At 38.5% G+C, this 15,214-nt stretch overlaps 1 protein-coding gene and 1 long non-coding RNA gene across 4 annotated transcripts in view; one reads left to right on the forward strand and one right to left on the reverse strand.

The window, feature by feature from the left end:
* fmn1 (formin 1) overlaps positions 1–15,214 on the forward strand; it is a 34,507-nt gene that overhangs the window by 17,572 nt on the left and 1,721 nt on the right. For 2 of the 3 annotated variants that reach the window (XM_044169286.1, XM_044169288.1), the window contains 10 exons: positions 209–350; positions 1,166–1,253; positions 4,936–4,997; positions 5,088–5,176; positions 5,362–5,491; positions 6,138–6,284; positions 6,708–6,767; positions 8,014–8,134; positions 12,400–12,492; positions 14,301–14,352. In XM_044169286.1, the coding sequence (XP_044025221.1) occupies positions 209–350; positions 1,166–1,253; positions 4,936–4,997; positions 5,088–5,176; positions 5,362–5,491; positions 6,138–6,284; positions 6,708–6,767; positions 8,014–8,134; positions 12,400–12,492; positions 14,301–14,352 (984 nt within the window). Of the gene's footprint in view, positions 1–208; positions 351–1,165; positions 1,254–4,935; positions 4,998–5,066; positions 5,177–5,361; positions 5,492–6,137; positions 6,285–6,707; positions 6,768–8,013; positions 8,135–12,399; positions 12,493–14,300; positions 14,353–15,214 lie in introns of all 3 variants that reach the window. The other variant, XM_044169287.1, reaches the window with a different exon arrangement.
* Positions 359–7,863, reverse strand: LOC122863134. Its single transcript, XR_006374922.1, has 4 exons — positions 7,566–7,863; positions 5,340–5,529; positions 3,573–3,686; positions 359–1,228 (listed from the first exon to the last, which is right to left on the reverse strand). It is a non-coding gene; the product is annotated as an uncharacterized LOC122863134 (long non-coding RNA).

A 15,214-nucleotide genomic window follows, 5' to 3' on the forward strand; every position in this document is an offset into this window, starting at 1 on the left:
AATTCTGGTGACGGGCATCACTTAAACAACCTGTCGATCAGTTTTATATAGAGGGTCTAACAGCTGTTAAAATGCCTTTATTGGCTTCATATCAGCAAACCGATGCATCTTTGAACCCTGATCCACACTTTTGTGTTATTGTTCTTACACTATAGTATAATAGATTAAAAGAGAGGCTGATTAAACATGATGTTTCTCTCTCCTGCAGTACCAACACACTGTGGAACATTTTAGAGGAACCAAATATAATAAATCCCAGAGAGTTTGAGGATCTCTTCGCCAAAACCAGCACACAGACCAAGAGGAAGCCGCTGTCAGAGGCTTATGAGAAGAAAGCCAAAGCCAAGAAGGTAACACGACAAAATTAACTAGAACATCATGCAAGACACACTTCAGTTTTTGGGATTATTTGCAATACGTTGCTTGTCCACTAGAGGGGGTTGATGCCATTGAGTTTACAGATGCCAGATCATTATAAACTTGTTAAAAGAGCATTATAAATTCATACTGAGGCACAATTATGAGTAAAAAAAAAAGCATTTTGGGAGGGCAAAGACACTAAAGAATTCCCCCATGATAAAGTTTATGTCTTCCTCATAGTGTTATTTATCTTTTCCTGTCAAATCAAGCGTTTTATATTCAACTCACAGTTGTGATTTATTTACGCTCTTTACACTAGAAGTATATTTCTCCACTGTTCTGTATCTGTTCAGCCATTTTCTCCCAATTCCTCACCTTGATTTTATTTGTGTTTGCTGCATTTGCAAGCAGTAAGGACACTAATGCTACAAGTGTATTTGCATAGCACCTCTCAAACACAAAGGCAGTCTAAAGCACTATACATAAGACATAAGAATGCGTTAAAACATTTAAGAGACAATGAGAAGGATAATAATACAATGAAATAAAAAGGCCAAAAAAAGATCCCAAACATGAGTACAACATGCACAATAGCTTGCTGTCAGTAACATTTAATCAGCTGTGTACATAAATCAATCCCCATTCCTAACAGCTCTGGTTACAAATGCAAGAAGTGCTAATGCATCAAGGTGAAGCATAATATGACCTACTGTGCGCCATCTTTTCACAGTAAACTCTCCCCTAATGACTCACTAATGCTTTTTAGTGGTAAGGTGGTCATGGTAACTGTGTGTGTGTGTGTCAGATCATTAAGCTGTTGGACGGGAAGCGCTCTCAGGCCGTGGGCATCCTCATATCGAGCCTCCACCTGGAGATGAAAGATATACAACAAGGTAAGTTATACAGAGCATTTCAATCATTCAGTGTTGCTAGGAAACAACGGCTTCGGTCAAAGTTTTTTGGGTCAGCTATTGATGTTAGGAATGACTGCAACAGGAAATAAACTTGGACTCATTCAAAATGTTCATGTACAATATGGTAATATGATGCAGAAGCTAGAGTTCATATATAGGCCCATCGTGTCCTTGAGCTTGTCTCAAATCCAAGTTCATTCGTCGTTGTAACTATAAAAAATAAAGCTGAATAAAATATATTTTTCTCAAATGTACTAGTGCATCAAAAAAACGAGTTCAATAACAGATCTAACTTTGAATTTACATTTTTAAACTGTTTCCTTTTATCATAATATGTCAAAATAAAAGTGTCAAAGTTTGTAGTCCATTATTTTGGGGCACTAAAGCCTACAAAGGTATCCCTACTCCAGTCTCAAAATATATCAAACCTATATTTGTTACATTAGTGTATCAATTCATCAATAAAATACTCCAAAAAGTTCCAAAAAGGTGTCTTCAAAAGTGCCTCCAGTGCCATATATCACAATGGTTTCACTGTGCAGTGTTGCTGCAAAATGCAGATTGGACTTTTAATTTCCATATTTGTTTAACTTTTGGATTTTTCATGATCCAACTTTCACTTTTACTGTTGACAAAGCAGTTGTTGGTACCTTATTACATGGTATTTTTGGAAAACGTGGGCCAGTATCAGTGGTGGAAAAGTACATTTTACAAGACCATTTTACACATCTTCATCACGCCTGGATTACTGCAACAGCCTTTTTATTTGCCTGAACCAAAAATCTATTGATTGACTCCAGACTGTACAGCTGCCAGGCTTTTTAACCAGAACCAAGAAACGTGATCACATAACTCCTGTTTCAGCCTCTTTACACTGGCTCCCAGTCTGTTTTAGAACAGATTTTAAGATTTTACTTTTAAGGCTCTTCATGGCCTCTCTCCCTGCTATATCTCTGACCTCTTAATACCGTACGAGCCGGCACGTACTTTGAGATCCTCGGGCAGAGGTCTTTTGTCTGTTCCAGGGACCCGGCTGAAAACTAAAGGGGAGAAAGCGTTTGCAATCAGCGCCCAGAGGATCTGGAACAGCCTGCCTGAGGAAATCAGGTCGGCTGAGTCAAGAAGTCCCTTTTAATAACTGTTTTCTTTAAATTGTCTTCTACATACTTAAAAATGTTTTTCTTGTTTTTTTTAATCTGTTTTCTTTTGAAACCGGATGTTTTTTTTATGTGTGTTTTATTTTTTTGCCTTTGTGATGCACTTTGTAAAATAGATTAGAAAAATGCTCTATAAATAAAGATTATTATATTATTATAAATATTATTTATTCAAGTACTGTACTTAAGTACAATTCTGAGGTACATGTACTTGACACAAGTATTTTCATTTTATGCTACTTTATACTTTAACTCCACTACATTTCAGTGGGAAATATTCTATTTTTTACTCCATAACATTTATCTGACAGCTGGAGTTACTTTGCAGATAAGGATTTTAAAAACCTATAACACGCTTTTAAAACACAAGGCACTGTTATACAGTAAATTAAACCACCCAACAGTATATAAAATGAGTCAAATTAGCTCTACAGCAGACAGTTACAATATTAAAATGCTGCTTCCATATTAATGTATCCGTAATAATAATCCAATAGTATAAGATATAATAATGTCATACTGACAGAGTCCATTTATGCTGCATAGTGAGTGCTTTTACTTTGATACTTAAAGTACATTTTGCTGATAATACTTATGACTTTTACTCAAGTAAGATTTAAAATGCTGGATTTTTACTTGCAACAGAGTATTTTAAATTGTAGTATTGCCACTATCAATCAAGTAAAGCATCTGAAAACTTGTTCCACCACTGGCCAGTATTGACATTAATTTTTAGGATGGAAGCTGCTAAATCTATTGCTTGCCATGAAATATATTTTTCCATATTTAAATGTATTCAGCATTTCCCCTAGATATTTATTCTTTTCTTGGTATATAAATAATATTTAGACTATCACGAGAATCACCATTAAAACCTCAAAGTGTGTGTAATCAAACAAACATCATTATGTCTATCACATAAGATGGATTACAGTAAATCACCAAATTAGCTGTATTTCCCAGCTTTTTCTGGGAACTTGAACCTGCAGCTTTCATCTGTAAACACTCAGGTAACCGCATCTCCATGAACATCACCCTTGTTTAACTTTAACCCCGGCATCGCACTGAAGTTGCCCTGTATTTCACTCTGAGTATGAGCTGTTGGTGAATTTAAAGTAGGATTAAAGGCTGAAACACTCACCACAATGTCAGCAAGATGGTTACAGAGAGCCAGTCTGCATTGCTAATCCCAAACGTCCAAACATCTTTCTTCTTTTCAGTAAATCAGAGGAAGGATCATCTGGGACTTTTACCCCTGTTAGCATAGTTTCACACATTCCCATTAAAGGGTATTTTGTATTGCTTCAGTTCTTTTTATTTGCTGTTTGTTAGAGTACTATGTGACATTATACTTAAAATTAATGCAGTAATCTTTTAAAATGTTCAGTGCTGTGGGTGTTACCGTGAACTTTCTACAAGATACATCATGCAAGTTACTCAGTTCTTTTATTTATTTAAAAAAAATCTGCTGACCAAAGAAACTCAAAGGAGCATTGCAGGATTTTTGTCAAGAAAAAGCTTCCAAACATTAGTGTTTCGAACATGTAAACTGCAATACTATTGTGTAATATCAGTATCAGGGAAGTTATTTATCTGTAAAAGTTGTGGATTAGTACCTGAAGAATCAATGTGCTTTTTAAAAATGATTAAAAATGTTATTGAAAGTTTGAACACGAGAACAGAGACAAATTTACATAATTTACTCAGGGGACATAGCAGACACAAACACCTATAAACACACACACACACACAGTAACATCTCCTCTTTTCACAACCAGCCACATAAGGTGGTGGAGATTTTGTCCTCCAGTGACTCGGCAGTGTCCGTTTAGCCAGAATAATCCATCTTCTAAAGGAGAAGTCCTTAAATTCAGTTTTTGAGTCCAGCATAGAAAACTGCTTCTATAGCACTACAAAAATAACCTGTTGGATAATCCACCAATCTTTCAGTGCTGTATAAAGGCACCATTCTCTTCACATCTCCAGCAAGAGTCTACTGGTATCCATTTATCCATTTCCAGTCATATAACTGTTGTGGTGTCCTATACCATCTGTGTATTATTTCCAGTTGGATAAACTTATTGCCCATTTCTTTAGAATTGTATTAATGTTACTAATGCATGATTTCCAACTATAAGGAGACACGTTCATAGCTAAGACTCTTAACCTTGATTTGATTGAAAGGGTCACACAATTGTTCCTGCAATAGATGCATAGATCCTTGGAGCAATGCCTCTCAGTGAAGTCTAGTAAGCGGTTCTTTATTTATGTTGCCTGTGGGACAGTCAAAAGGACTTTCTAACCATTTAGACAAGTTACTTTCTTTCTACAAGGGAATTTCACATGCCTCCAAAATTGATTATGTGATTGGTTGTATTTAGGTTGGATTAGGTGGAAATTCAGAAATTGCTTAGTGCGACGATCAAGTAAATCTGAAAGTGCCCTATTAACTGTTTCTCCAATTCAAATTTGATATTGGTGCTTTTCTACATTCCCACTTCTAGCTGTACTGACAGTGGACCACTCTGTGGTGGACTTGGAGACCATTGAAGCACTGTATGAAAATGTAGGTATTATAGCATTTACTGCGCTTTAACTACAAGTGCAACTGCACAATTATGAACTACTTATTTAGATTTTATTGTCAATGTGTCAGAGAGCGCAACCAGAGGAACTGGAGAGAATCAAGAAACACTACGAGACGTCAGAGGAAGAGGAAGTTAAACTGCTGGACAAACCCGAACAGTCAGTATCTCACCTTCTGACAGAAATGTTTAGAGACCGCACCAGTAATTAATTGTGTGTGTGTGTACACTGAGGAGACAAATACCAGGCCTGTATACTGTGTTTAACCTCTGTCAGCAGTTCTAAGAGGAATGGACAATATCATCACATTTTGTCCTCTTACTGTTGATGTGGTTGTTTTCCAGGTTCCTGTATGAGCTGTGTCAGATCCCAGACTTTGCAGGCAGAGCACACTGCATCATCTTCCAGTCGGCCTTTATCGATGGGATCACTTCCATCCAACGCAAGCTCAACACAGTCTCCTCTGTCTGTGAGGTAGGAAGAGAGCACCTGACAGCAAACCCACTCAGTACCTTGATGATGTTCAGATTGTTCTTATTTAACTAGATTGCACTGGGATCAAAACCACCACATCCTTAGTACTCACTGATTTTATATTGCCCTTTCTTCTATACCTTTCTTCTATGCCCTTTCATCAATGTACTATCTTCTCCATCCATTAATATCCTAAAAAAGTGTTTGAGCTGTCTGCCGTTTACACACATTTCTTAGCACAAAGGATCATTTCTCTTTTACAAGTAGCACCTACAGACCAAATGCATGTCTGACTCCCTCTGGTTCAATGATAGGATGTTTAGTGCATTTTGGGTGCAAACACAACTTTATGTTTAACAGGTTTAGCTCTGTCTGATCGCATTTGGGTCATCCTGAGCACATTTAAATAATTAAAAGGTTTAATTGTGATCAAATGTGTCAGATTTAAAAATTCACATCAGTACTTACCTTTTATTATTACAAGATATTTACAGTGATTATACATGAGTACACATATATAATTCTCATATGATGTGTGTGATATGTATCTGTGCTTGGAGATGTGGAATATGGAGGATCTGAGGTGCCAGCTGTCTTTACTTCACCATAAAATGTAGTTGATCCTGTGTGTGTTTTCTGTTTTAAGGCTCTGCTGGAGAGCGATGGTGTGAGGGGAGTGGTGGGATTGGTGTTGGCTCTGGGGAACCACATGAACGGAGGCAGCAGGGTCAGAGGTCAGGCTGACGGCTTTGGCCTGGAGATTCTACCTAAACTGAAGGATGTGAAGAGCCGGGTAAGGCCTTGATAACTGTAGGAAGACTGTAGTGGCTTTATCCCTACCTTTCATTGTGGTTTATTTACATATCCTAACCCAATCACAGGGTTAGAGTATGTAGCCTGAGAGGCCAAACCCTGGGTAAAAGAGTCCATAATTCTGTAGCTTGTTACGACAATTAAAAGAAAGGTGACCTAAATGAGTTCATTAACATTTTCAGAAACTGGATTTGTTTCACTTTAACACATATGGGAGTGGTCCCATTTTACACCTTGCATGCAGTCTGAATATCATGCAATGAATTATCTAGATAGAGAAAGTACATCTTATTAAATGGTTTTAATGAAGGCACTGGGATATGACAGTGAGCTACTAGCCTGCACACTAAGGTTTTACTTTTTTCTGATGCAGTTTTGACACGTCTCCTGCATTTCTTCTCAGGACAATCGTATCAGCCTGGTGGACTATGTGGTGTCATACTACCTGCACAACGTGGATAAGGTATTAGTTGCTCTGTTATTGACATATTGTTACGTTGTCTGCGTCACTCTGCATGAAGCTGATGTATTTCTATTGTTTTCCTTTTACATAGTTGGTATTTATCAAGTTCATTGATGAGAAATTGTTCAGTGTGCTTTTAATACTGATAATTGTAACAGAAGGAGTTTTAAGCCTATTTTTGGGTTGACATGATCAAATATCTACCATGGGGGGGTGAAAGGGACTGGAGCACATTGATTTATTTGCAGCCTTTGCAAATAGACCAACGTTTCAACACTGCTGTGTCTTTATCAGAGTCAAAATGGACAAAGACATAAGGAAAACATACACAGTCAACCTAGAACAGGATTTCAAATCTCTTGGAAAATGGATCCAAGGGTGGGAGTTGCCATAGTCAACTCACTGTTCATATTGTGGAATATTTGATTCACACTCTTAACACAGTTGAGCCTTTTGACCTAAACAAAGAACTGAATTTGTCATGTTTCCTCTATTTGAGGACAGTTGATGGACGCAGTACTTTTTGTTCTTTATCTTTGTAACTTTAAGATATATCTGTGTTCTTTTGTTTCTGAAGTGATTAAAGTGCATGGGGTGTGGCACTTGGACATTGGCTATGGCAACTCCCACCCTTGGATCCATTATTCAGTAGATTTGAAATCCTGTTCAACCAATTATTGTTGTAAGATTGTCAAGCCAGAGAATCAAGCAGGCAGGAGTAGTACCCAAATGCAGACCACCAGACAGGGTGGATAGAATACATGTAATTTAATGAAAAGAAAAAAAAACACAGCTTACACTGACAGGCAGGCAGGAGTCACACAAAAACAGGTACGCAGTCAAACTAAGGAAAATATAAATCCAGGGAACAGGCAAAATCCAGCAAAGTTCAAGAGAAAACAGAGAAATAATCCAAAACACAGAAAACTAAAGCCGGGTCGCTTGACGTGAATACAATGACGATCCAATACAAAACAAAGGAAGAACTCAGACTAAATACGCTCAGGTAGGGGAGACAACGAGACACAGGTGCAACTAATTAGGGCAGGGCAAACAATCAAAACTGGAGGGAAAAGCAAACAAAGACAGGAAATGAAACAAGACAAACAAGGAGAGGAGAACACTTCAAAATAAAATAAAATAATAATACAATTTCTAGTGTGTTTCCAATGTCTGCAGATACATTTCTCATTTCCTGATTTAACAGTGATGTTTTATTGCTGTGTTTTTGACTGTATTCCACCAGAATGCCGGCACAGACAAGAGTATATTCCCACTTCCTGAACCTCAGGACGTCTTCCTGGCAGCACAGGTCAAGTTTGATGATCTCAACAGAGACCTGAGACAGCTTGGACGAGATCTGACAAGTATGTGATGTCAACCTTTATCTATCCCAGTTTCTTCTCTCTAAAGAAAAAAAAAACAACCCTCCAGAGTAATGAATGCCAAAACTCTTCTCCCCCTCTCGATTCATAATATTAGATGGTTGCACACATTCCCCAAAACATTAGCTCCACTCTGAGCAGACAGACGGTGAGCTTTAGCAGCCATGTGACTGGGTGACCGGAATAATCTCGCCTTGTGGTCATTTTGTTGTGTGTTTTTCTTTGAAAACCTCAGCCAGCCTGTGTAACTCTATCACTCTGATTTTTAGAGGTTCCCACAGACCTAACCTCGGCCCAGTCTGGCATCGTTTTTCCTCAGACACCCCTCCCACCCCCCACAACTCACCACCCTGGTTTCCCATCACTGGCCCCAGCCATTGAGTAACTGTTTATACTTGGTCTGCTTCTTTGACCAAACTTGAGTTAGCTAGAACCCCAGAACAAAAGATTTCCTTTCGTCTTTCTTATCCTTCTAGCCTGTTCTCTCTCTAAGTGTGCCCATATGACGCCATTCGGCATGCCAGCCAGTTAAACCAGACAAGTCATGTTGAGGACAATGCTTACTCTTACATGTGTACGGCTGTGAGTGTGTGTATTGTTGTATCCCTATGTATACATGTGTTTTTGCCTGTGTCTCACTGTGCGCTGCATGTGCGTGTATTCAGAGACTAGTAGGAGTCTTGCTGCTGATACTGGCCTGGCGCCTGTCAGATCCAGCTTCTAATCCTTCTGCCCATCAGATCTCCCATCATTGTGCCTTTGTGCCCCTGTCTCCAATGCAGGGAGACCATAGCTTCCCACTTATGTAATCTCCAGACCTCCAGTATCTGTAGTGTATCTGCACAGGCCTCTGCAGAGACGCACAGATCCTTAACCTGCTCGGCTCTATCACCTGGGTTCCAGTGTGGCCCCTAGATGTGTGCCACAGATAGCTTTCTTTACCTCTCAACACAGCTTTGTCTTATCGGCCCGTCTACCCAAACCACCGTGCAATCTGGATCGCCCGTCGCAGGTTCCCTTTTGTTCTGCCTGTTTGAACCGCCCTCATGCCTGGTTTGAAGCTCTGCTTCTGTCGTTCTTCACTCTCCCTGTGTTTTCTGTTTGGTTGGTATGAAATGTTTCCCAACACAGTTAAAAGGAGATAAGTTTCTCTTAAGTCATCCAACGCTGACTTGGGGGAAATGAGATCCAAAGACTATATTTACATTAAAATTACTTCATTCTATTAGCCTATTCACTGTAAAAAGTGTAAAATTCATCCAAATGACTACAGAAAACATATTTTCTCACTTATAGTGGTGTCTAGCCATGCGGATGTGGTTTTTGTCAGGTTTTGAGATTTCTTGCTCTAACCCAATACAATAGAGCTGAATAGATCATAATGCCTGTGCTGCTCACACAACATTAAACAATTACATTTAGTTAACCAGCAATGTCTTTTCCCAGAAACTCTGCCCCTGTTACTCTCAATAACCGACAGGAACTATTTATAGCCACATTGATACAAGTTTTTTGAGGCTGACTGACGATTGATATTTGAGAGTTTTGTCAAGTTGTATCAGCACACAAATAACATAAACATAAATAAGGATCCCCTAAATATGATTATAGCCATGCCAGCTGTATTGCTCTATGGATGGATGGAAATGTAGGTCTGTCAGTTGTTTGGTCCACCACTTTAGTCCAGACTGAAATATCTCAACAATGATTAGATGGGTTGTCATGAAATTTGGTGCACACGTTCATATTCTCCTCAGGATGATTTGTAATAACTTTGGTGATCCCTTAACTTTTCCTCTAGCGCCAGCATCAGGTCAAAAGTTTTATTTTTCCAACACTTAAGTTTAGAATGAAAAACCTGCAAAACTCTGCCTCAGCTGCACTTTGTGTTTAGTGCTAATTAGCCAATTTTAGCATGCTAACAAACTAAACTAAGATGGTGAACATGTAAACATTATACCTGCTTAACACCAGCATGTTAGCATTGTCATCAATTTATTTCCATGATCATATATGGACTAACTATTGGCTTAAGTGAAGATCTTTCTTTATTTTTACACTTGTTAAGCATGTTTCTTGGCACGCTTCAGCTATTTTAATGTGAAATATGGGTTGTGAAGACGTAGTGTTTCCTTCCTGAAGACTTTCTGCTTACTGTAATGTACTGTAGTCTGTGTTTGGCTTCTTTGATATGATAGTGCTGTGATTTATGGGGTGACTGATCTAAACACACCATCATCAAAACCTTAAAATCTCTTCATCCCTCACTATGAAACCAAATCACTGCTTCAGTGCAGTTTGTGTAATTTCAGTCTCACATCTGAAAGCACCATACTCCTCATCATCCGGCTCTGTTTATGTGAACGTCTTTAACCCTCTTCAGTCTGAAATAAGCAAACTTCTGTCGAACACAAAAGGCAGACAAAAGAAAGAAAGGCTCGCCACACAATGCAGAGAGAGATCTCCACAGTTTACAGAAATACTGAATGAAAACAGTATTCTTTTGTAATCTTATCTGGGAGATGTTGATCGAGCGTTGGGGTGGGGGGGCAGGGGTTCGGCTCCCTCTGCAGCCTCTATTATGACTGGCTCCGCAGACTGGCTCCTCTGATCCACTGATTGGACGCAGAGTAACATGGAGCCGCAGACTGGCAGAGGAAGAGAGAAAGAGGGGAGTTTGCAGTCGCCATCTCTGGGTGAATCTCAACAAGTGATATCTAAAGAGGAAGCGGTGCTGATAACCTCCTGCTTGGGCACAGGTGGAGCTAGTTTAACCCAGAACTTTCTCTCTGTATCTCTTTTCATCCATCACATTGTAGTTATGGGTTAAAGCTGCAACATTTAAGTTAAAAAAAGCAAGTGATTTATACATTTAAATCTCACTGTAACATAGAAGTCATGAGGAGGACTACACAGCCTGTAAAAACACTTGTATAATGTCTTCAGTGGCTCTGGAGAGAGTTTTTGAAAGTCTGAGGAAAATAACCCTGATGATCTCATAGTGATGTCATCAGGGTTATAAGCTTGGGCTTGAAGACCACAAATTTATTATGTAAAGCCCATGTTACAAACTGAAGCTGTGGAATGTGGAGAAGTGGGTGTTTACCAGACAGGGACTCTCTAACAAAAGACGCTATTGAGTTGCATTATGGGAAATGTAGGATCCGATGTTTTTAGCCATGCTAGTGGCGTGGCTCTAGAGAGGCCAATGGCGGTCTGTCGGTCAGTTCACCACTTTAGTCTAGACAGAAATATCTCAATAGCTATTAGATGGATTGGCATGAAAATTTAAGCTAATTAGCAAATGTTAGCATGCTAACACGCTAAACTAAGGTAGTGAACATAGAAAAGATTGTACCTGCTAGACATTATTGTTTTAGCATTGTCATTGTGCATTAGCATTTAGCTCAAAGCACCGCTGTGCCTAAGTACAATCTCACAGAGCTCAGAGTTGCTAGCATGGCTGTAGACTCTTAGCCTTGTTGGAGTTTGACCCATTACATGGACTAAACGTCTGCTTTACCAGATTTGACCAATCTTCTTTAAATCTGTTTTTCAGAGTCCCCTAATTTTTGGAAGTGCAACATTAAATCACTTGAGTACCCCTTGAAGGATGTCAGGTGACTTCTTGGTATCAAAGTCCAACAAGGGAATCATGTCTTGCTTCCTGAAGATCTGCTGAAGATAAATTGCCTCATTCTGGTTTAACCCTTGCAGGTTTAAAATAGTCTACTTCTGTGTGAGATCTTTATTTTTAATAATGAGCAGACATTGCGGCACTTCACCTGTCCAGTATTGTTAATGCCTTCCTTCCTTGGATTTTCTGTTTTTGAAGTTTGTGTACTTTTGGCAAGTGACCCAAACTTCACTTACAGAAGTAAGCTGTTCAGCCACTGGTTGTTATTACTGCTCGTGTTTTAACTATCTCATGCTTCTAACTACTGCAAACAACCCATAAACGTAAATATATCCCACTTTCTGGAAACTACAGACTTTTACCCAAGAAAGACCTGTCTGATATCCACCTTTAACAGCAAATGTAAATAATGTCCATGATCTAAGTACAGGATGAAATCACTCTTGTTATTTTTTTATGTATTATTTTTATGTTATATTTAATATATATTGTATTGTCATACAGTATGTTTTCTCTGTCCTCCACAGCTACACTTTTCCTTTTCTTATGCAAAATGTATGAAACATAAAAAGAAAGGTTAAGTGCATTCTCTTGTTTATATTTTTTTCAGGATGTGAGAAAGACGTACAGAAGGTTTGTTCTGATTCTCCTGAAGAACACCTGCAGCCGTTTAAGGACAAGATGGAGGCTTTTGTTCTCAGCGGTGAGTAGTTACAGTCATATATTGTGCAGCTGCAAACACCAAGTGTTACTTTTAACAAGTCTGTACTTTGGAAGAATACAAACATGTCAATTAGGACTTTCAAGTACCAGCATTAGTTTACTGTGTTAACAAGGTAGATTTCTTTCTGGAGACGTAGTGCTTGGTAAAGAAAAATACAAAATTTAACACCTCTGGAGCCATATTTAACAGTACTGAAGATATTTTACTCTTTGAGGTCAGATGGTTCAATTTAAATGCAATGCAAACTCCTCAAGAATGATCATGTAATAGCCCAGTCTACTTCGAGAAACCTGTCATCTCCAACTGTCATAGTTTTGGGGTTTTTGTCCTGTTTCCTGTTTTACTTTGTAGTGTTCGCCTCTCCTTGTGTGTCTTGTGGTTTTACTTCCTGTCTTTGTTTGCTTTCCCTCCAGTTTAGATTGTTGACCCCGCCTTGATTGTTTACACCTGTGTCTCCCCTACCTACAGTCCTATTACAGTACAGTATTCCCTTGTGTTCCCCGTTTCCCTGCGTGACATCCACTACAACACCAACCTCAATTTCTTTCTTCATATGCTCCATCTGTTCTAAACTATTCTATTGTCTTTTTAACAGTCAGATAAATGTAGGTTTCATCCTGTTGCTGGGATGAATATCTTTGTCCCTCTTCCTATTTCATGGAGTGTCTTTGGTATGTGTGTGTGTGTGTGTGTGTGTGTGTGTGTGTGTGTGTGTGTGTGTGTGTGTGTGTGTGGGGAGATAGGATGGATTCAGAGTAAAGGCTAGACACTCAGATAGGGATCAGGCAGATTTGGCAATGACTGACAGACACACAGGCACTGGGAAATATTCATCCAACTAACTGAGGCATTCCATGTTGTAAGATTTTTATATTGACCCATCTAGAGATAAATCACAAGAGGTCCTGCAGTAGAGAAAAGCTTCCCATCCACCAGTATTTGAAATGTCATAGATGCATTGTAATTGCTAAATGCTTTTCTTGTTTGGAATATCATCACTTTTTCCGCCCCCATGACAAAAAAGTGGCACATCAAAGCTTCAAAGTAAAGCCCAAGCCATTCTTTTAAACATCAGTGAGGGTGTGCTCCAATCCGAACACACTGGAATTATTAACGTTAGATCTTTTGTCCCTTGTATCACTTTCATTTGATATAAAACCATTACAGCCACACAAGCCTTTGAATGTCATTTGAAACATGTGAAGTTAGCCTGAGACATTTTATTTTCCTCTTAAAATGCAGTAGGTGCAAAATCAAACATGTTTCAAGATGTTTTTAAGACAAACATCACAACTGTAATAAACAAAAGAACAAATACAAGTTTTATAAGAGAATGTGTATTTATTCAAAAAATATTTCATAAATTCGTAAAGTTGCACTGGAATAAAGTAAAATGATCTCATTCAGATAGACAACTTGAGTGATTTGTTGAGCTGGACATTTATCTGGAGGCTAAAGCAGAATCCCACAACATTACAGGGAGACAGACACAGGTAGTAGTGTGCCTGTTATTCTGTTATAATGGCTTTGCAATTTGAAAGTGGCAACAAGAATGGCACCATTGTTGAATAACTGGCTGTGTAATTGCTGTTTTGAAGAGACCCAAATGGTTGTCTGGCTCCACCTGACATGATCATCATCATACAAGAGATTCTTATTATGTTTCTACAAGTATTTATATCAACAGAATCTCCATAGGGATTACAACTGTTTAAAATATATGTGTTTTTGGGGAGTCTGGCTACAAATAAACCGTGTCCTTGTCTGTTTTTTTGTTTTTTTTGCAGCACGAAAAGAACATGCAGAAGCTTCCTATCAGTTGATGACTGTACAAAAAAGGTTGGAGAATTAAATCATGCTGTCTTTTGGTGGGCATCATACTAGCCTTTATCTGAATTTGGTTGTTAAGTTCAGTGTCAACCCAAGCAGCCACAAAAATGTCTACAGTATGCTCAGATAAAAAAGTTTGGTCCAGATTTGACAAACCAAAGCCGGTAGCATCTATGAATGAGTATGAACATCAATTTCAACAACATCTGTATTCTAATGTTGGATAATTTATCATCATAAGTTTTGCTGGGCAAAATTAGCCACACTCACCAAAGGCCCTGCAAATGTGTGATATCATGCTTTCCTGAATGTCGTCACAGACTTCTTCTACCCTCACTATGTTTGCAGCTATGCAGTGAGCTAAACACACCTCCAGTAAAGCTAGAAGACAGGAGCTGGCCTGTGTTGTTTTTACTGGAAACAGTTATGAAACTGTATGAAAATTATTGGACAAAAAATTCAATCATAGAGATTAAAAATCAGAAAACAATGAGATTAACTCATAAACAAGAGTTAGACCAAAGGTATTGTCAACACTGATTAGTATAATAACAGTGAAACTCATTCACAAAAGTATAAATGTAGAAGTACATCACAGCAATTAGTTTAGTAAACATAAAGAGAGTCCACAATAATAAAAGTTAAAAAAGTTAAACAGTTAGTCCAGTAAAATAACAGTCACTTAGAATGTTGTATTAGCAACACATCAGCCTTAGACAGCTAGTATAACTGCTAGCTTGGTTAGCAGCATTAGCTAGCACTTCCAGCTAGCAGCTATTAACAAAACACAAAGCAACAATCACAATATAAATAAAACTAGTTCCTATAGCTAATGGTCCCAACAAGGGCATTTGGGAAGTAGATAAAAGAT

This window comes from Siniperca chuatsi, linkage group LG16 (assembly GCF_020085105.1).
Source record: "Siniperca chuatsi isolate FFG_IHB_CAS linkage group LG16, ASM2008510v1, whole genome shotgun sequence".
Classification (NCBI taxonomy): domain Eukaryota; kingdom Metazoa; phylum Chordata; class Actinopteri; order Centrarchiformes; family Sinipercidae; genus Siniperca; species Siniperca chuatsi.